Source organism: Lepeophtheirus salmonis, unplaced genomic scaffold (genome assembly GCF_016086655.4).
Source record: "Lepeophtheirus salmonis unplaced genomic scaffold, UVic_Lsal_1.4 unplaced_contig_3682_pilon, whole genome shotgun sequence".
Taxonomy (NCBI): Eukaryota; Metazoa; Arthropoda; class Copepoda; order Siphonostomatoida; family Caligidae; genus Lepeophtheirus; species Lepeophtheirus salmonis.
The window spans coordinates 35211-51102 of record NW_027293963.1 but is presented as its reverse complement, the minus strand read 5'-3'; the positions used below and the strand labels follow the sequence as shown (position 1 = coordinate 51102).

The following is a 15892-nucleotide window of genomic DNA, read 5'->3' as shown; positions in this document are numbered from 1 at the left end:
ATTTTGCTACAGCATTTCTATGATTTATCACGAAGTCAAAAACCTGTTTTAAGCAAGTATTACATTATTTTTAGGATTAAGTGAAAAAATCTGGACTTAGGATTCATTTTAAAAAACACAAACAATGTTTGATTTGAATTGTTATCTCATTTGAATGGCGTTACACCTCCGATGAAAGTGCTATGAACATTTATAGCTTTGGATAGAAGTGATGTTCTTGAACATATGAAAATAATTGCTCAAAATATCCTAAAAACAGCTTCAAAGTATGTAATTTTTGTAAAGAAGAATATAGTGGTGGCAAGAATTCAAATTCCAATTTGCAAAGTTGGCTTACAATCAAACATACCTATATCACAAACAGAGAAAAACATTAATTTTATACTGGAATGCATGTCCTTATTACTGCTGCTATAAGAGGTGGTTGGCAATGTCAAAATTCTTGACAAAGTAATCAAGAGCATTGATATGTTCTATTTGATGTGTGTGATAGTGCTTTTCATCCTCATTGTCTTCTGCCCACTGTACCCGTTTTCCCAAAAAATGGATGGAAAGGTACAAAATGTACAGATTGTGGGATGAAAATTATTCAATCTGTGATTCTTGCTACAAGCTGAGAAACAAGGAGGGACTGACATGTCCTCTTTTTAAAAGTGCTTATAGGAACACTCCTCAAAAGGACTTGATTCAGTATTAAAGATGTCGGATGCAACTGCATGTCCAATGTGACCAAGAAGGGACAGAAAATAATTCAAAAGATAATAAAGGGTTCTACGCCTGTAAGGCATGTAAAAGTGGGCATCGTTCATCTAGCCTTGGTAGTTCAAATGCCTCCTCTTAATCTGGAGGATCTTCAATGATTTTAACTAACCCAACCTAAATATTGAAACTGACACTTTTTTAGATATTTTATGCAAAAGGATTGACGAAATTTGTGATAATATATTGTACTGGGATTATTTTCCTCAAAATGTTAGCGACCTTGGCTTATCAAGCTTAAAAGATTTTTGAAAAACAATGTTTTTTTACATGGTTCAAGCTAATTTTTGATAAGGATTCCATATAGAGTAAATTTATTGAACAATCGTTCCTTAAAATAATAGGCATTGGACTAAAGGGAGAGAGAGAGATAACAAAGTTTATCCCAAAAATAATAGATTATTATAAAAAAGTACATCGCCGCATATTTGTTAGATTTAGATTAACTTAAATCACGCTAAATTTTTAGTTTATTTGTTGTATATCTTCAAATGTTGATTGAATTGAAATAAATATATTAAATTTATTTTCTAAAATGATCCCCTTTCCCTTTTTTCTCCCCTCACCCAAAATAAAAATCCTAGGAATAGCCAAGGATGTTCCATGTATAAGACCACGGGTACATATTTACACTTAATAAAAGTTTCCAAATATAATTAAAAAAAGCAATAATATAAAATACCATTGTTTGACTCTTAAGATAATTTAACATTTAACAATAACTGAATGTATAAAAAGTGGGAGTTGTCACCATGGGTAACTAATAATACTTGTTGTTCAATAAGTAATTTTACAGGTTTGTAAATTACGCTTTTTAAAAAAATCAAGATATTCTTCATTAATAGTGAATTTATTCATCTTTTTACACAACCAAAAAAGTACCGTGAAAATACAAACCACAAATACAAAATAAAGTTATGATATTTTCCTCTTAAGATTTTACTATGATTAAAACATCTATAATGGTTACACACAGGGGTATTGCTATTTGGGAGAGGTGGCTTAGCCCATTGTTTAATATTTACTCATAATAATATGTTAATTATATATATATATAAGCAAAGGATGCCCGCGTTGCAACGGTGAATAGAGGGAAGTAGAAACAAAGAAAGAAGGTAGAGGAAAAGAGAGTACTATTTATTATACCTAAAACTGCTGGAAAAAGGATTAAAAGTATGTTAAGAAAGTCCACCAGCCAAAATGTTGCTACAATGGTATCTTTGTTTGGCTACCTACATAGGGATATCAGGTCAAATCCTCTAATCATCAAAGTATATTTGCCAAAAAACGCAAATGTTCCAAAGCCATCAATTTAGACTTAAAAGATAAAGTCCTAAAAACACCACATAATAATAAAATCAAATCATTAAAATGGTGATTTTCATCGTCAAGAGTCAGTGAACAATATATATTATTTAACTGCAAACTCGGACCTTATCTCAAAATTACACGTAATATCTTCTCATAATTATAATGTAAAATTATGGGGTCCTTTGTAATGTTAAAATAATTTCTTCATATTTTATAGAGATACCTATATTTTTATAGATAGTTAATAAAATCTAACTTTGATTTTCTCAAAAGCGCCTGGTGGTTTATTTATGAATAATTTTGAACTAAATATACGAGATATATTTAAAGCGTAAAGAAGAAGTCAAACAAGAATCACTATTTTTATTCTTTCTTCAAGTATTCAAACCAGTACATGTATGTTCATATACGCTAGAATAGCCAAATCAATATAAAAGGGAGGAATAAAAAAAAATAAGTATCAGTCTACAACTGAAGAACAAACAATCCACATCAAAATGTACGGAAAATTAGTCGTTCTTTGCGCTGTCATTGCTTGTGCCTATGGAGACAAGCCTCCAGCAGGATATGGAGCCCCTCCCCCACCTCCACCACCTCCTCCTCCACCCAGCTATGGTGCACCTGCTCCACCTCCTCCTCCACCACCTGCACCCATCCCACCATATGCATACAACTACGCCGTTCTTGATGCCGAATCTGGAAACGACTTTAGTGCTGAAGAAGAGGCTAAAGATGGAGCAGTCGCTGGTCAATACAAGGTCTTGCGTGCTGATGGCAAAATCATGACTGTCACTTACAGTGTTGAAGGAGACAGTGGATTTGTTGCAGAGGTCGTGACTGAACTTCCTCCTCCTCCTCCTCCTCCAGCCTATGGTGCTCCTCCAGCTCCATTGCCTTCTTATGCTTAATTATCAAATTCCTTCTGTCATCAATAAATCAATTACTCAGAATCATTCCATCAATGGAGAAATATATTTGATTGTGATTTACGCATGTGTTTTTGTAAAATAAAATGTTCAAAAAAATTATAGATATGTTCATAATGATTCAGTTTCTGTTAATTCAGAAAAATAATAACTTTCATCCTTTGGGAAATTGTCCATACATATGTAAACAAACATTGATTGTTTGAAGTATTTTAGTGCAGTTATTTTTTTATACCTTATTTAAAACTTAATTTAGAAGCAGTAGCAATACGTATAATACGGATGTTGAATTCTTAGAAATCGGTCAAATGTAAAGGACTCAAACTCTTCCTTGATCCTCCAGCGTGGATTAATCTACCGATTTTAGTGACACATAAAGATTATACTTTCCTCTCAATATATTTCCCTCTCTCAATCAGAGGATGTCTGCAGGATTATATATATATTTTATTTGGGATGGGGGACTACAGCACCTCCAGCCTACCCCTATGGACGCTCCTGTAACCTTTTATGTACATTCAGCTATTATATAGGATTAATCTAATTACTTTTTTCGAAAATTCATTTTTTTTGTGAGATTAGACAACTTACCACTTAAATGCGGATGAATTGCTGGACAATTTTTTAAACTCTTAGTACAACCCTGCCCATATTTTTAGATTGTTTTTATGGAGTCAATCGTGTTATCAGAAGGTAATGTACTGAACAGTTAAATTAATATATGTCATATTACTAGTTACTTGCATTTGAAAGTTGAGATATGGTGATACTATATCGCTGATGGCAGTATCGTAATAGGTTCTGACCTTTCTATTGCTATATCACAACAGAAATAGAAAAATAAAATGCGATCCGATCAATTTGTACAGACAGTTTTTGCCTTAAAACTGCTCTCGAGACTGTTTTTTCATGGTTTTGTTCTCGTTTCGGTCATAGTTAGCCAAATAAGTGAACCATACAATCTCCTTTATATTTCTTATCAACTCCCAGACTAGCACCATCATATTGTTTCTTTACCACTTTTTTTAAAAGAGTTATATTATATTTCTGTACGGATTTTGGTTTCTATAATTTAAATTGTATACATGGTAAACTTTGTATGTATAATTCGATCATTTTCACATTTTTCTTAAAATATGTTAAATTTGGATCATATTATTTTGGTTTCCCATTTCACCGTGTGTTCGGTTATTTGGTACACAAAATTAGAAAAAATAAAGTACCAAGCAATCTATACATATCAATATTATAATGACTAATATCAATATGTAAAAAGATGAATAATTATCATAAAAATATAAATATATGTACATAGAAACGTTCAATGGACTTTACCATCTTCAATTTCACATACTGTAACTTTTCTCCAAAGTACATTAGAAATATAATATTAAAGAATATTCAAAATGATAAAGCTGATCAGCTAAATTTATACTACTATAAAATACAGTTATTCATTAATTTAAGATTTTTATTTGCAGAAATATGAGCATATCCAAATTTCAGATAATCAATAAGACTAATTAGAAGTCACAATATCGCTGGATGTCAAAAAAATTATTTGGCATGATACAAATGTACCTTTAGTTGGGAGGTAACGTGAATTTAACAGGGAAAATTTTTACTTTAATTACCCCCTCACCATACAACTGGGTGTTCGTCAAGTGGGATGTATTTTATCATTTTGAAAGTCATTATCTCTTTTTCTATAAAGAAAAAAGAAATTATTTTTTTATAACATGATGCTTATGGATTAAAATCTTAACTTATTATATAAATGTACTAATTTGAAGAAAAAAATAACAAAAATTTCAAATATCAAAGTATTTAATATGTGATTAAAAACACATTATAACCGTAGGATTAAAGGGATAGGGTCCCATTTAACTGGTACATTTGAGCCACTCGCATTATATTGTTTTGTACAAATAAAATTAAATTTTTAAATGTTTAAAAATAATTCAAATGATCTTTTCCCAAAAAAGATTATTCTTCCAAATGTAGTCTCTTCTAAAAAAAATCCAATACAGTTTTTTCTATCTTCTAAAAATTAAAATTAAAATGAAAAACATGGATAGTATTCACCGACTTATGAAATATTAAACAATTTAAAACAGGAATTTCAACTTCTCCCTGTATTGATTAAAAAATATATTTGTTAATATTATCCTCCTAAGGAGTAACTTTGGCAATTTTAAAGATGAAAAAACTTGTTACTTTTATAATAGTACGGTAAAAAAATCAAATTTTTTAAAGTTGAATTTGATGTTGGGGAAGATATATCGAATCAATTAATAATACGGTTATATCTAATCGGTGTACCTCCATTTGACCAACAAAGAAAACTTTTACAGTATCTAAACCTTAACCATTATTTGGGAGATTTTAAACATGGGTTCTCAAATAAATCAACGACGGTTTTGATTCCCCTTCTATTTACAGCTCTTTGAAATAGCCCACTTTGACATATCCAACAACTTTTTTTAATATCCTAAAAAGTCAGAGATGTAAATTACATTCAAAATGGGACAACTGGTCTAGGAATATTTTTTGGTTTTGGTCCAACGATGTTGATACGATTAAAAAACCTTATTGCCCCAAACATTATACTATCTATTTTCGAAACAAACATTGAAGTCACGTCAACTCATAAACTAAAGTTGTTGTTCCAGGGTCAGATCTTGTAGTATTATTTTTATAAATCCTTCAATATCTTGTATTAGAAGATTTGTTCTTATTTTTCTCTTTGTTTGCATCCGCTCCCAGATTCATATCAAGTTTTATTTATTACAAAACCTATGATATTCCTTCTAAAAATTTACATATATCCTACATTCGTATTGGGATCCAACAAAATCATATTTCTTTCAGGGTCCTTATAATGTGACAATGGGATATGATATCAAAAGCCCTATAATAATCGTAGGACTGGGGTCCTTTTCTTTAAGTAATTTAACATTTAATCATCGAAATAAAATCTTTTTTGCATTATTTGAGGTCCAGTTTTTTAAATAAAGAAAAATTCACTTTTTTTTTGAAAAAATTGGCGATTTTTAAAACATCGAGGCGGATGAGGCTTCCTTTAAATAATGTTGAACTTTGATAAAACTTTGTCAATTGTATTTTTTTATGAGAAAGAAGGGATTTGTATTTGTCGACTCGGACATTTTAACAAAATAAAGAATGATAAATTTCCTAATGTATATGTTGCAGTAAATTATTAATAATTATAATAAGTAAATTATTTATCACTAACCCTTTGTATGGAGCAATCCATCAGCTGCAAAGTTAAAAAAACGACCTTTTTGTAGAAACTTCATTGTAAAACAATAAACGAATCAGTGCCAGAATCACATAGAATATATTTCTTATAAAATTTAAAATTAAACCCCTGGAGGTCGTTATGAATATTGTTTTTTGACAGTACTGTTTATTACCTCTAATATTTCATATTCTGACAAATGACCCTCAATTAGGTTTTTTTCCCTTGGACCTTTTTTCTTCACATTTATCCCAATCACAACACATAAAATCTGCAGTTTTATATACGTATTTTTGTTATTCCGAATGAGCATTACCATGGGGAATGAAGGTATTCGGAACTTTATAGATCAAAATCGTTTTGCAAATTAATGGTCCTAATAAAGAATAACTTCATTCAGAGTAAATAAAATATTTCATATATTGTGTATTTTCTATATTTCCTCCACCTTTAATGTAACCATTTCTTTACAACACCATGAAAAATAGATTTTAGAACATAGGTAATCTTTTCATTTCATAAATAAATGAACAACAACACAACTTTGCACATAGTAGTTTATTGAACCAAAATTTAACAATACATCTAAATTTAGTCGAAAAATTACAATTAAGGTATGATTTGTGTTTTCTTTATTTTAACTTTATTAATCGATTTTGCTGATAAAATAATGTAGTCAGAAGGAATTTAAACATAAGAGGGCAATGGAGCTGGAGGGGCACCATATGCTGGAGGAGGAGGTGGAGGAAGCTCGGTCACAACATCGGCAACAAATCCACTGTCTCCTTCAACAGTGTAGGAAACAGTCATGATTTTGCCATCAGCACGCAAAACCTTGTATTGTCCAGAGACGGCTCCATGCTTAGCTTCTTCTTCAGCGCTGAAGTCGTTTCCAGATTCGGCATCAAGAACAGCGTAGTTGTAGGCATATGGTGGGATTGGAGCAGGTGGTGGAGGAGGAGGAGGTGGTGGGGCAGGGGCTGGAGCACCATACCCTGCTGGCGGTTGATCTCCATATGCACATGCAACGAGGGCGAAAATAAGAATTACTTTTGAACACATTTTTGTTGTGGATGTGAATGTGTCTAACGCCTGCTTGAAAATGATGGCAATTTGTGGAAACTCTTTTATTTTTATAGTGGTTCTCATACACTTACATATTAAAGTCATTGATTTGGGTGATGTAACTACATACTCGTTTTTCTTCTTCTTACTCTAATGTTACTTACCACAATGTTTCTTAGATGCAACATAATGTATATTCGTGGTTCAATTTTCAATATATCCATGTTCAAATGTGGCAAACGTATTGTGACAACCATATATTATTTGCATTAATAATGTATATATTTGATTTAATTAAAATATGTTTAAATAAATTATTATTTGTATTTTTGTGTCCCTTGGGCACAGATTTCTGACGTTTTTGCGTGGTATTTTACGATGTTATGTCAATTTATTTCATAAAAATATGAGACAATCGTTTTCCGCTTGGAAAATTCGTTTACAAAAAAAGAAAAATTTATCTTGCCACATACGAATAGCTGGTGGTGTCTTTGAGGGAACTTACGTCTAAGTTTACTTAGAGTGGGCATCAACATGAGATGCAAACTTGACAACAGGAGATAGCAGAGAACCACAGATATAGGATGGAGAAAAAAAAATACAGCTTATCTTATGACATAATTTCAAACGTCTTTTCTCAAATTCTTTAAAATTATTCTTTAAATACCAAGTTTTTTGATGTTATTTCATTAGAGGTAAAAACAGAAAAAGTAATACAAATATATATACAAACGAGCTAAACTTGGATCGATTTTATCGCTCTTCTAAAATTGCGAGCGATCTTCCACTCTCACTCAAGATTTTGAGCCCTGTTTATTCCTTTGGCTGTAATCTAATAATTTAGAATAATCAACTTTTTATCAATTTGTATTTTTTATAAATAATGAAGAGTAAACTGGTAATTGCATTCATTAAACTTGACATTGTATTTACAAAAATGTCTAGATGGTTTTTTTGCATATAATAAGGTGATGAAAAATCTATCTAAAAAATGGTAAACCGCCCTATTGGCTAAATGGATTTCTTCTATTACTTGTTTCCTTTTCCCCACGCAATATGTCACCTATGATAATATCACAGATGACGTCCCAATATCATTTTTTCTCATTTTCCTTTTTCTTCCCTTCCTATTTCAATTTAAAAGATGAATTCAGACGTTGTTAATGCGGACAAAAAACTCGAATAACACTGCTTACTAAAAATATTTATCACGTGGTTTTCGTTTCGCCACGTGATTTTTACCTTTGAGGTAATCTAAAGCTATAAAAGAAAGTAGCTATACTATGACATTAATATGTTTTATTTTCTGTAATTAAGTTTCAACATGTACAAGGAGATGTTTCTTAGTCCCAAGCAGGATGTAAAAAGAGGACATGTCTGGGGAAAAGATTGAAAATGCTCCTCCAGATAGTATTAATACTCATTGGTGCATCAAGTGAATATTCATAATAGTAATAAGAAAAACAAAGTAAAAGGAGGAAACATATGTTACCCGCAAATGGGACATAAATTAATGACATGCATGAATACTGTGAATTCATTTTGACTGGAGTTCCAAACTGTAAACTTTCATTCTGAATGATAACTTGAAGGAAGGCCCTTTCCAAAATAATTTCCATCCAAGTTTCCAGTGGCAACCGGCAACTCCATTAACAAACTCTAGGCGTATGAGAATGAGAAGACAATTAATTTTCAATTGAGTCATTAATTTAAGGATATTTACGTATACATGTAACATATGAAGGAATCATCCATATCCACGATAGCCAAGATATTATTATCTCTGATCTCTTAGTCGAACTCTATTGGCTATTATCACAGATTTTACTTAGTGGCGTCGCCCATTAGAAAAATGGAAAGCTTCAAAAATATACGATGTAAATATTTAGGTTGGTGGATGCAGAGTTACCTCACTCACTATTATACGTAAGTACCCTGAAATATTTAATGTCATACAATAAAGTCATGTTTAACTTATTCTACTTAATGAAAAATAATTTTTTACTGTTGTAAATTCATGAAGTAATTATTGACATATACAAATATATAAGTAAATAATTATGGATTTTCTATATATTCAGCAATTTACATTATTTTAGAATATAAAGAATAATTTGACTTATTTACTCTTTTTACCATTAATTTTAATATATAATCTGTAAACCATGCAAGAAGGCATATTACCTTCAACGTTGGACCTGATGAAATATTATACATATTTCAATAAATGAAATCATCATATATATTAACATTAACTATAGACAAAATTTCAACTAGAAATTATAAATGAAATGACAATGAATCTTAAGAGTTTATAGGACAGGATAAGTATTCCATATCTTAACTTAAAATATCTCAATGTTAAGTTCAACAGATATAATATCACTATTCTTGACGAAAGAGAAAAATGGAAGGATTATAAAAGAAACAACGATATATTTGGCAGCGATTATCTTGATGACTTGTCTAAACTTTTTGATATTGCTGCTTCATAATCTAATAATCTACTAATAATCAAGATATACTTTTTATTGCATTATTTAAAGCTTATTTCAGAAACCTTTTGCTGGCAAGGTTGGTTCAGACCAATCTAACATTTTAAAAACAAATACCTATTCTGGCGCATAAGAAATTAATAAGTAAATAATTATGCACACATAAATTTATTGAATCTTGGTCTAAAAAATACAGCTAAATTTACATCTAAGTTATGATTTGTGTATTCTTTATTTCAAATTTCTCAGTGGATTTTGCTGATAAAATAATGTAGTCAGAAGGAATTTAAACATAAGAGGGTAATGGAGCTGGAGGGGTACCATATGCTGGAGGAGGAGGTGGAGGAAGCTCAGTGACAACGGCAATTGAAGGACTCAGTAAGATTATCATAGTAGATTTGATATTTAACTATGTTCGAGTAGAAAAATAAATGACCTTTATGTTGATGATGTGCCTTTTATGGTGGAAGCTAAATCGGAAAAAACAACTTATTAGAATAATAGAAATTCTCTGGAGATGCCATAAAAGAAGTTTGAGAAGAAATCTGGCCTGGCTATCAGCAATTATAAAGCGGCAATACTACCAATTGGTAAGGGGAATCCTATATCTTACAACTAATTGTGAGGATTCGTACTACAAGAAAGTTTGGGCATTCCTGGGAATATGCAAGATAAATACGGCGTAACTTCAGGAAATAGGAAGTCATTTTACAATTTAGTTCATTAAAAATTTGCTGAGATTCAGTAATTTGAATAAAATTAAAAAGAACGACCTTTATATTTAGTACACAAGTAATTATATGGATCTTGTATAAAGGTGCCCTCTTTGAGATCTCTGACTTTTTAGATTTTTGTGTTTATTGACTATATTTATTTTATAGACGGACAAGTTAAGGTACTTTTCTAATCCAAACGGAGTCTTTGGGAAATAATTTTAAAGAATAATGTTTAGTGATATTTTTTATTAAATATAGAATCCCAAATTTTGATCTTGTATGTATGATGCATTTTTTATAATATATGTAGATATATTATTAAAAAAAGACCCAAACAAAAATTAGGGTATAGCTATTCACAGCACCCATTAATATCCCTATAACTTAGGGACTCTGTGATTAGAAGAGAAGTTATAAAATTATTTTTTAATATCAAATTCTCATCTGAAATATTTATATTTTTGTAACTACATTGACGTTAAGTATTTTTGGATGAAAATATGCCAGCTTTATTCAAAAATCAATAGATATATATAATTTGGGTAAGTGTAAAATGTTTCAAGAATATGTTCAAATTTTTTAGTGTCTTTTTTTATGAAAAGGAACATTTTAAGACCTTTGGAGCACTCCTTTTCCTCGATAAAGTTTCTTAAGAACCACTTAAATTAATTATTTTGGTAAATTTGAGTACCAAAGATTTGAACACAGTGTCCAAATGGGAAGGTAAATTTAATTAATATTCCACAAATTCAAGCCTTGAGTAAAACATTTACGCTATCTCGAAAATTATAAACAGAACAGATTTAAAAAATAAAATAAACCCAATAAACAACCTTCTAAATTATTTAGAAATACAAATACCAATCATCTCTAGAATTAGACTGAAATATTCTAGTAACATCTTCTGTACTTCATACTTTTGCACCACCTTATGTGTACTCATTTTGGGCAAATAAAACCTAATCCACCGCACTTTTATTTGCAGAGGCCCTTTCTAATGAAAGTTTATTTCTCTGTCTAACCCTACAAATTTTACCATTGAACTATGGATGATGTCATGTGGCATCATCCACTTCAAATTTGATCAAATAAACCGTTTATCTTCATAAATTTACTTTTATCATTGATTCCTTGTATTTTTTGCCACGTAATCGATATGAACAATCTATAAGTTTTATTAATCCAAACAATTATGACATTATAAAACCCAGAGAAGATTACAAGTATGATAATCTTTTCAAAGTTAACCCATAAATTGACTCTCTCAACAATAACTTTGGTAAAATTTAACTAGAAGGACGTAATTCAGTGGACAAAATAATGATTCACTTCTAGGAACGTAACTCATTGAAGCAAAACAAGAAAAATAAACCTCATAGGTTCAAAGTTTTTGCTAGATGTAGTACAAGTGTCATCATATTGTTATACAATAATTAAAAAAATCTTGTTGTACAGAAAGAAAATTGGGCAAATGTAAAAACATTGCACACAACAAGTTATATACCTATGTATTAGTTTTCTTGACAACTATTTTGAATTGTAATTCATATAGTTATATAGTCATTATACTGAAATGTATCTTTTTTACAATATATTTTTATAATGCTTACAGTTTATGAAATTGATGGTAATTCATTTTGAACTCTGTCAAAAATTCAACTAATTTATCTATCTATTACACATTTTCTTTATATATATACATTCTTAACCATAAGTTATCATAACATTGATGAATATTATTCCTGAATTATTAGCTTATTTCCTTTAATAATTTTGAATAATATATACATCATTATTGTGTTCTTGAATATATCAGGTCATTAGAGCCATTGGTATAAATAAACACACTTATTAAAGTATCAAAGTTTTGTTGTGGTGAAGTTATTTTAGTTTAGAGTTCCACTTTTGATTAATATATGTTTTATTTGAATAGGAGACTCAATTTTTTTACATTTGAATACAAATTAGAGGGAAACATTAAGTTGAAATAATTTATATAATTTCTTAAATAATATTTATTGTATATTCATTTTTGTCTTTTTCCTGAACAGTGGCTTAGGATTCTTTAACTATAAAAATTATTTTAAGAAACACCATAAATGAGAAAGGTTACAGATTTGAATAAGTGATTTTTTTTATGTTTGTATTTAATTTGAAAAAATAAAAACATAATTTAAATTGCCTCAAAAAAAAAAATCAAACTTTTCCTTTAAAAAATGATACACTTTTTTACTTAATCAGATTTTATAGAAATATTACTAAATTTTGTAAATCTGTAGTCTAAGATTACCCCTATAAAAGGTGTCCATTTTTCGCCGGGAACAAAGAAAACGTATTTAACTTATTTCATGCACTTTAGTTGTGTTTAAGTACTATAATCAAATATCTTTGATTTGAAAAAAGTATCAAGGGACAAAATAAATTGTATTCATTTGTTTTTGTTTTTTTTGCAATTAAGTTCAAGTGTACATAGTTTTATCACAACAACAAAATTTTAGGTCATAGATAATCTCAAATGATTATTTTTAATCTCATTATATATCCTTATACTTAAAAATAAAGAAAAGAGCCGATGATATGCTTAAAGTTATATAATTTTTTTTAAGCAAACTGCAGTACATATTTTGACCACAAGACTAATATGGTTCCAAGAATTATGATTTTTACAATTTATTAGTGAGATTTATAAAAATATTGTTTATTCCTTTGAATCTAAATTTATTGCCAATACTTTCCAGTATGCTCTTAAAAGATTAAATCTGATTATTTACAATTCGTTGTTTATCTTAATAATATCCGGATAAAGATTTATGAGTATATTTAGCTATTTAAATCGCGGTTTGTGTTTATTTATTTTATTTTATTTTGCTTGTTTTGTCTTATGTTTCTTAGGCATCTTTTTTTTCAATGTGAAAATTAAGGCATAAAAAATAACACTTTATGTTGTTATTATTCTATATAACATCATCAAAACGGATGGGTAATAATTTGATTTCCAAAATTCCCATAAAGTAATGAACACATTATAGAAATTTGTATTTAAAATAAAAATTTAATATTTTTACTATAAAATCAATAAACTAAATCTTAAGATTATTTAAATTTAAAAATATAATTTTTCTTCATGACTTATGTGTATTAATAAAAGTTGTATTGATATTTACGTGTGTAATATGGATAAAATAGTCAAAAAATGATACAAAATTTGAGTAATGTATTCATTATAATCCTTTAAATGTTTATCAACTAATTAAATACGTTTAATTTTTACAGTTTCTTTCTTTACTCAGTTCAATGGCCCAATTATAAAAAGGATATTCAATAACAGAGGTTTGAACTAAAACTGTAATAGAATGGGATTTAACTATATAATTTCGTCCAAATTAAGGTCTTGTGTAAGAAATTGTGTGAGAGGAGGATTCCCTAAGTAAATAATAAATATTTTGAAATTTACGATTTTTTTATATATATTTAAAGAAGAAATAACAAATTTGTAGCTAGTCTTACCTTAAAAGACTCAAAGAAAAGAGTATAACAGACGGTTGAACCAATAATTAAACAAACAAAAAAAAAAGAATATTGTAAATTATTGTCGCACATCTTTCCATAATTATAAAATGACAAGGAATTGGACTTTTGTAAAGCGTAAGGATAATTAAACTGTATTGGTTATCTAGAAAAATACCACTCCTAATAATAGGGTGGAGAAGAATGTTAAAATTTCATTCAATTTTAACCCAAATTTTCAGATGCAAAGCATCTTTTAAGCACTCTAGAAAAAATAATTTTTAATTTTGAGCCACCAAAAATTACTTTTTCACCCATAAATGCATATTTTTTTAATATATTTACAAAGTAATAAAAAAATGCTTATAATAATAATAATGATATAATATTTTATGTAAATAAAGTACAGTTTTAATGCCATCAACATGGTCAGAGGTCATAAAAAAGGTCAAAAGTAACGAAAAAGACCAGTTTTTGCTAAATTGTTATATTATTTAGCTTTTATTTATTATATTGCTTTCTCCAATAATTGTTTTCTTGACACATAAAGAATGAAATCATTTTTTTATGAATACAAATGCAAAATGCAAACGCCTTTTCAAAAAAAAAAAAAAGAAGACAAATATCCGTAACAAAGAAGCGAAAAAAACCTGTTGAATATATAAATAAAATTTTGATAACAAAAGACTTAACTATAAAATGAAACATTTGTTCACTACTCTGCATCAATACATTGTTAACAGCAAGACTAACCACAACTTAAGGAAAAATGATTGGAAAATTAGCTATTCTTTGTATCGCTTTTGCTATTGCTCAAGGAGCTCCATCAGCACCTGCTTCCTACGGAGCACCGCCACCACCTCCTCCCCTCCCCCACCTCCTCCTTATGCATACAACTACGCTGTTCTTGATGCAGAATCTGGCAATGACTTCAGTGCCGAAGAAGAATCTAAGTATGGAGCCATCTCTGGTCAATACAAGGTCTTGCGTGCTGATGGTGTGATCATGACTGTTTCCTACACTGTTGAAGGGGAAAGCGGATTTGTTGCTGACGTAGTCACTGAGCTTCCTCCACCTCCTCCTCCAGCCTATGGTCCTCCTCCTGCACCTTTACCCACATATGTCTAATTCTGCCTTCTTTAATATATAACACCTGCCATAGATGATTTAATATTTGCAAATATGTATCTATGATCGTATTTAAACCGTGAAATATATTTGAATGATTGCGAATAGTTTTTATAAAGTCATTTATAAATCAATTAACAATTACCCTTACACAAATTAAATCTGAGTCAAATTACTATTTGGAACGGTAATTTATAAGCAAATTAAGTTTAGTGGCGAAGTTAAAAGTTTAAACTCATCCGAGTATTAATTCATTTTTTAGAAGTAATAAAGTTGAATAGAAAGAGAATATTTTCATTTTTAGGTTACAAAAAGAATCAATACAAGAAATAAGAAAATGGCATTCCCTTTTCAGATGTTTAATCTCTAGCTATACATATATTTCTGTATAGTTGTAATACTTTTTGGTGGCTCTACATAAAATTGGAAATTCCAGGGATGTTTTTCCAGGAAACTAACTTGTAGAGAAAATTTTCCTTCTGCTACTCCTTCATGGTCTTTTGAGGAACTTCCAGCTCCCTTGAGAGCCTTTTGGTTGACGTTGAAGATTAGGCTTAAATCCCTTGGCTGGGATGCCTAGATCTTGGCAATTATTATATGGTAATATAATATACATATTAAGGAATAATAGCTTATAGAGAGAGTATCAAAATCAGCGGAAACTTTGGTATCAGTACATCATACATACACTTAAAATATTATTTTTCCTATTCATAGGTTTGT

The 15892-nt window shown here is 29.5% G+C and overlaps 2 protein-coding genes and 1 pseudogene across 2 annotated transcripts; 2 read left to right on the top strand and 1 right to left on the bottom strand.

The window, feature by feature from the left end:
* Positions 1-2515: 2515 nt before the first annotated feature.
* Positions 2516-3098, top strand: LOC139907498 (cuticle protein 7-like). The gene has a single exon (XM_071893920.1). It carries the CDS (start codon positions 2568-2570, stop codon positions 2976-2978), a length of 411 nt encoding a protein of 136 aa, XP_071750021.1. The 5' UTR covers positions 2516-2567; the 3' UTR covers positions 2979-3098.
* A 3703-nt stretch (positions 3099-6801) lies between these two features.
* Positions 6802-7376, bottom strand: LOC139907499 (cuticle protein 7-like). Its single transcript, XM_071893921.1, has one exon. It carries the CDS (start codon positions 7318-7320, stop codon positions 6946-6948), a length of 375 nt encoding a protein of 124 aa, XP_071750022.1. The 5' UTR covers positions 7321-7376; the 3' UTR covers positions 6802-6945.
* A 7380-nt stretch (positions 7377-14756) lies between these two features.
* LOC139907497 (pupal cuticle protein Edg-84A-like) lies at positions 14757-15274 on the top strand (annotated as a pseudogene).
* Positions 15275-15892: the final 618 nt, after the last annotated feature.